We start from the raw sequence: 5,413 nt of genomic DNA, 5'->3' as shown, positions 1-5,413 counted from the left end.
AATGTGTAATTCCTATTGACACACTGAAGCTGAAAATATAAATAATCATCTTAAGACAAATGTTTTTGTGAAGCATCTTATGAGCTTAAAACTTTTGCACAGTACTGCACATCACAAGGATGTCCAGAGCATCATACTCCCTCCACCAGCTTGTTGTCTTCCCAAAGTGATGCACTTTAGGAAGACAACAAGCTGGTGGAGGGAGTATGATGCTCTGGGCAATGATCTGCTGGAAAATCCTGTGTCCAGCAATTCATGTGTATGTCAATTTAACATGTGCCCTCTACCTAAACATTGTTACAGTCCAGGTACACCTCTTCATGGAAATTGTATTCCCTGATGGCAATGACCTTTTTCACACCACACACATTGATCAGGAATGATTTGAGGAAAATTATGAAGAGTTAAATGTGTTGCCATGGCCTCCAAATTCCCCAGATCTCAATCCAATTGAGCATCTGTGGGATGTGCTGGACCAACTAGTCCGACCCTTGGCTACTCCACCTCGCAAATTACAGGACTTGAAGGATCTGCTGCTAATGTCTTTGTGCCAGACACTACAGGGCAGCTTCAGGGGTCTTGTAGAGTCCATGTCCATATATATATATATATATATATATATATATATATATATATATATATATATATATATATGTGTTATTTAATATCCATTTATCTATCTATATATAAAAGGAATGTGTATATTTTGGGTTCTGTAAGTGGTCAATTTATTTCACGTTTCTCATGATTTTTAACATCTGTTTTTGCTTTTTAGCTGTTAAACAGGTCTTTTAAACAGATCTGCAGTGAAAAATTATTTTTTTAAAGTACAATTATGTGGTCTCTCAATTACTATGAGGTAAAATAATGGCACGTTTATGGTGGTAGTTTTGGACACAGTATACCATGTCACACTGTCAATTACCAAAACCCTCAAAGTACATATGTTTAATTCACAGATGGGTTTGAAATTCATTAGCTAACTTTTCTTTGTATTTACATTGCTATTCTCATTTTTATTAATTTAAAAGAAGGCCAGGCTTGTAGTTTTTGCATTAGTGTTAAAATATTTCAAGTTAATACAATATTTGATTGTTGGGTAACACCGCTTTAGTAACAGGCATCAATAGGCTGCACAATTATCGCTTTCCCAATGGACTCATCATGGTTTAAACTGTCAAAAAAAAAAAAGCACTACAAAGCCACATCACTGACATGTAACCATCTTCATCATCCTCCTCTCCCTCAGTCATTTCAATAGGATTCACTACAGAAAGGTAGAATATCATGTCAATATTTCTGACATAAAAGATGATGGCAACAGAATAATTGACGCAGCCTCTACATGTAATATGCAGAGCAGAAATTAACATAGGTCCTTTTCCAGAGCACAATTTAAAGGTGTCAGGTGGTATAAGCTCCAAACCAAGAAAACTGATCTGCAACACATGACAACATTTTTAAAACATCTTGTGTACACTCCTGATTAGCCATTTGTTAAGTCTTTCACTATCTTGCAAACTTCCAAACATAATAATTCACCATTTGCATACAATGGCGAAGGGTGGTGATGGTCAACGGTTTGGGACCACTGACCCAGTCACAAACAGCCACAACATGCATCTCATCTCCTGCCTCCTCACTAAGACATATCTGTGAAACCATACAATCAGATTTCAATGTCAGAATAAAAAAAAAAAATCCTGGTTTACGATGATTGAATTCTGTGTAGGTTATCGGGCCATCCATGCACTTTTCCAACAACTTTTTTTATCTTGTGAGGCCATTGGAAACCCCATTTTGATTGGCCACAACACAAAATATTAGGTCTCCATCAATGTCTATAGTAGTTATGGCCAAAAACAACAAAGGAATAGGTTTTTCAGAAATAGATTTGTGAGCAGAACTGATAGAAGATTGGCGTTACCGTTTTGATGAAAAACTGGTTCTCCAGAAGATAATTATCTGCTTTAAAGACAGTTGTGGCCTGAGAACCACAGAGTACACAACCTTTGAAGACAGACACAACAAAAGACAAAAATGAAATGTAGGGAAATAACATTATTCTGTGTTGTACATGAGTGAAATGAGCTTAGGCCTACCCCAGTGAACACAGGTTCTGTCAGACACAGAAGATGACCTGGACAGTTCAGAAAGACTGATTGAAATAATTCAGAAAAATATCAGGTTGTCAAAATGGCGTGAGGAGAGGAGAAAAAGCAGTTGTTTTCATTCACATAAGTTACAAAGTAGCATTTAATCTTGCTTTGCCTGAGAAAATAGTCACCAACGTACAGTCAAGGAACATATCATTTTTAGGTGAATTATATGAACTCTGCAGCAAATATTTGACAGCAAATGTGCTATCCACTTCGTAGACAAACTAATAAACAGCGTGAAACGTACACTGCATCCATAAGTGTTGATGAATTTCAGGTGTTTGTCTGAGGTTGTAAAATCCTTCCTTAAACACCAGAGGGCGTCCTGTGATTTCCCATCACATTTATTTTCTGTTCGAGCCTTTTCGAACAGCAAATTTGAACAGCATAATGAACATTATGCAACTGTATTTTTCCCTTTAGGGTAAGCAGCGAATTTATTTAATGTGTTTATTTGAAAAGGAAGTCTTAAACATGGTATAATAGTGTGTACTGGCGTTGGGCGTGGTTAGTGGTCACAAAACTACTGGCTCTCTGTGTTTTCACTTGCATGTATCATTAGTTGCAGTGTCTTCGTTTTTGGTTGCATGGGGAAATGTAATCTTATTTGAGATCATACAGTCATACAGTGAAACGTTTAAACATATTCACATATCAGTCCAGGGCTCAGAGGGTGTGAGGGTGTAAGAGATTATAAACAGTGTATGGGGCTCTGAAAATGACTGCATTTTATTTTCACATGTGAATAAACAGTGCTGAGTACATTCATTCTGAATTGTAATCTGATAATGATTGCTAAATTACAAGATTAAAATTGTAGTCAATAAAATAAAGTTTTGGATTACATTTGGAAGGTAATCTAATTTGATTGCTTTGGGATTACTTCTGACCTAATTCTTGTTTATTTGATGTCACATGCTTTTTAGTAAGATTAATGTGTAAGAATCCCCACCCGGGAGATTATTTTGAAGAGTGCCCCTGCAACACTACGTGCGGAGATGTTGTTCAGGGGCACTGCTTCCGGATATCGCGTTGCGTAATCCACTAGGACTAACACAAAGCGATGTCCGCGTGCTGTCCGTTCTAATGGCCCGACGAGGTCCATTCCAATTCTTTCGAAGGGGACCTCGATCAATGGAAGGGGGCGCAATGGCGCTTTTGGGGTGGCCGGTGGGTTTACCAACTGACATTCACGGCACGCCGCACACCACCTGCGGACGTCACCGCCAATGCCCGGCCAATAGAAACGGGCTATTAGACGGAGAAGTGTCTTTCTTTCCCCTAGGTGACCGGCCATAGGATTATAGTGAGCCGCCTGGAAAACCATTTCCCGGCAGCTCTGTGGAATCAATAATTGTGTCACTTCCTCCTTTGTTTGAGCGTCCTGCGTCACTCTGTACAACCGATCTTTAATAAGTGAAAAATATGGGTATGCAATGGCGATGCCCGGCCGGAGCTGTTGACCATCAATTACTCTCACTTGGCCAAGAGCATGTTTAAGGGTTTCAGTCCCGCGACTGCTCTAGAGGGAAGTCCCCTCAGGGAATTCCCTGAGAGGAGGGCGACCACCTCGCCCTTCCCTCGTCATTCCGAGCAGCCGAGGGCGGCCCGGCTCCGCCTCCCCTGCCAAAGCATCGCACACCACACACCTCTTAATGCAGGACCCATCCGCACAAATACCCTCTAAAATGTCTTTGAAATTTGGCCAATCAGTACCCAAGATTAGCGGATGGGTGAGGCGGGAACTAACTGCTGCCTCCACACTATGGTTTTTTCCGTTGAATTTAATCGCCAAAGTCACCATGGGATACTTGTGAACATCCCCATGCACACACCTCAGCCTCACCAGTTTAGCTAATCCCAAAGCCCCGGGTTGAACCAAGCGTTGGTGGATGGTGGTCTGGTTACAGCCGGTATCCAACAATGCTTGGTATGTACCCCCCTGGATCCTTACCGGAATACGGTACGCTCCAGCCCGATCGGGGGCAGCCTGCGGGAAGTCGGAGACCCGCACCACCGTCCCTATTTCCATCAGCGGACACTGATCCCAGAAGTGGTCCGGGTCTCCGCACCTCCAGCAGACCGGCCCAGGCGCCACGGCCGCACCCGTGCTGGCGGGCGCTCCCACCTGAGGAGGAGAGCGGCTGAAGGGCGGGGAAGGGGTAGGCGGGTTCTCCCACGGCCGGGAAGTTGGTCTCATGAATCCTCCGCGCCTGCGGGGGGCAGGAACGGACCCTGGGGAGAGGGCAGAGCGAGAGGGAAGAGGGGAGGGGAGAAAAACAGGGGAAGACACAGGGGAAGGGGGGAGAGAGAGAGAGAGGGCTCATCCGCCCTAGGAATCGCCGCCATGTGGTCCTCCGCGAGTCATACGGCTTCCTCCAGCGACGCCGGGCGGTGGCACTGGACCCACTCCGCCGTTTTCCGGGGCAAGCGCTGGACAAACTGCTCCAGTACCACTTGATCGACGAACTCCCCGACGTTGCGGTCCCCTGCAAGCAGCCATCTCCGATAGGCATCACGGAGCCGTTGGGTGAACGCAAACGGGCGGTCGGATTTATCCAGTTTCATGGCCCGGAAGAGCTGGCGACTTTCTTCCGGGGTCCGACCAACCCGTTGCAGGATGGCTCTCCTCAAGTCGGTATAAGCCAGGAGGCTTGTTGCCGGAAGTTGTTGTGCCGCGAGTTGTGCTTCCCCGGACAAGAGAGGGACGAGGCGGGCTGCCCACTGGTCGCATGGCCAACCCCAAATTTCCGCCGTGCGCTCAAAGAGGTCCAGGAACGCCTCCTGGCTGAGGAGGCTCCGGATGGCAAGCCGGTCCTCTGCTTGAGCCCGCATGATCTCAAAGAAGCGACGATCCTGGTCCTGTCGGAGCGCAAGCAGAGACTGTTGGTGGCCCTGATGGAGCGTAGCGAGGGACTGGAGGACTTCCGCCAGCTGGGAGGACTCTATGGGGCGACTCTGTTCCATAGCTTTGGACCACTGTTCCTGGAAGTCCTGGGTTTCGGCACCAGTGTAACGAGTTTCCACTGAGGAAGGGACGGAAACTGCAACAGGATTCAGGTAAGGTTGTTTTTAATTCTCACACACTAATTCACACACTAATTCACTCACTAATACAACACACTAATACAACACACTAGCTTCTTGGCCTTTGTGTCGGGCTCTCTCCTGGGCTCTGTTGCTGCTGCTTTTTACGCCGCTCTCCTCAAGCTACTGCAATTAGAGACAGGTGTTAGACATAATTTAGCTCAGGT

At 45.3% G+C, this 5,413-nt stretch overlaps 1 protein-coding gene across 1 annotated transcript; it reads right to left on the bottom strand.

The window, feature by feature from the left end:
• Positions 1 to 1,110: 1,110 nt before the first annotated feature.
• Positions 1,111 to 4,675, bottom strand: LOC127621210 (nucleoplasmin-like). The gene is made up of 7 exons (XM_052094719.1): positions 4,614 to 4,675; positions 2,103 to 2,158; positions 1,928 to 2,010; positions 1,543 to 1,653; positions 1,346 to 1,439; positions 1,216 to 1,267; positions 1,111 to 1,174 (listed from the first exon to the last, which is right to left on the bottom strand). Exons 1-7 carry the CDS (start codon positions 4,673 to 4,675, stop codon positions 1,111 to 1,113), a joined length of 522 nt encoding a protein of 173 aa, XP_051950679.1.
• Between the last annotated feature and the right edge of the window lie 738 nt (positions 4,676 to 5,413).

This window comes from Xyrauchen texanus, chromosome 27, assembly GCF_025860055.1.
Source record: "Xyrauchen texanus isolate HMW12.3.18 chromosome 27, RBS_HiC_50CHRs, whole genome shotgun sequence".
NCBI lineage: Eukaryota > Metazoa > Chordata > Actinopteri > Cypriniformes > Catostomidae > Xyrauchen > Xyrauchen texanus.
The sequence above is the reverse complement of the archived record's forward strand: the minus strand, read 5'-3'. Positions and strand labels throughout refer to the sequence as shown.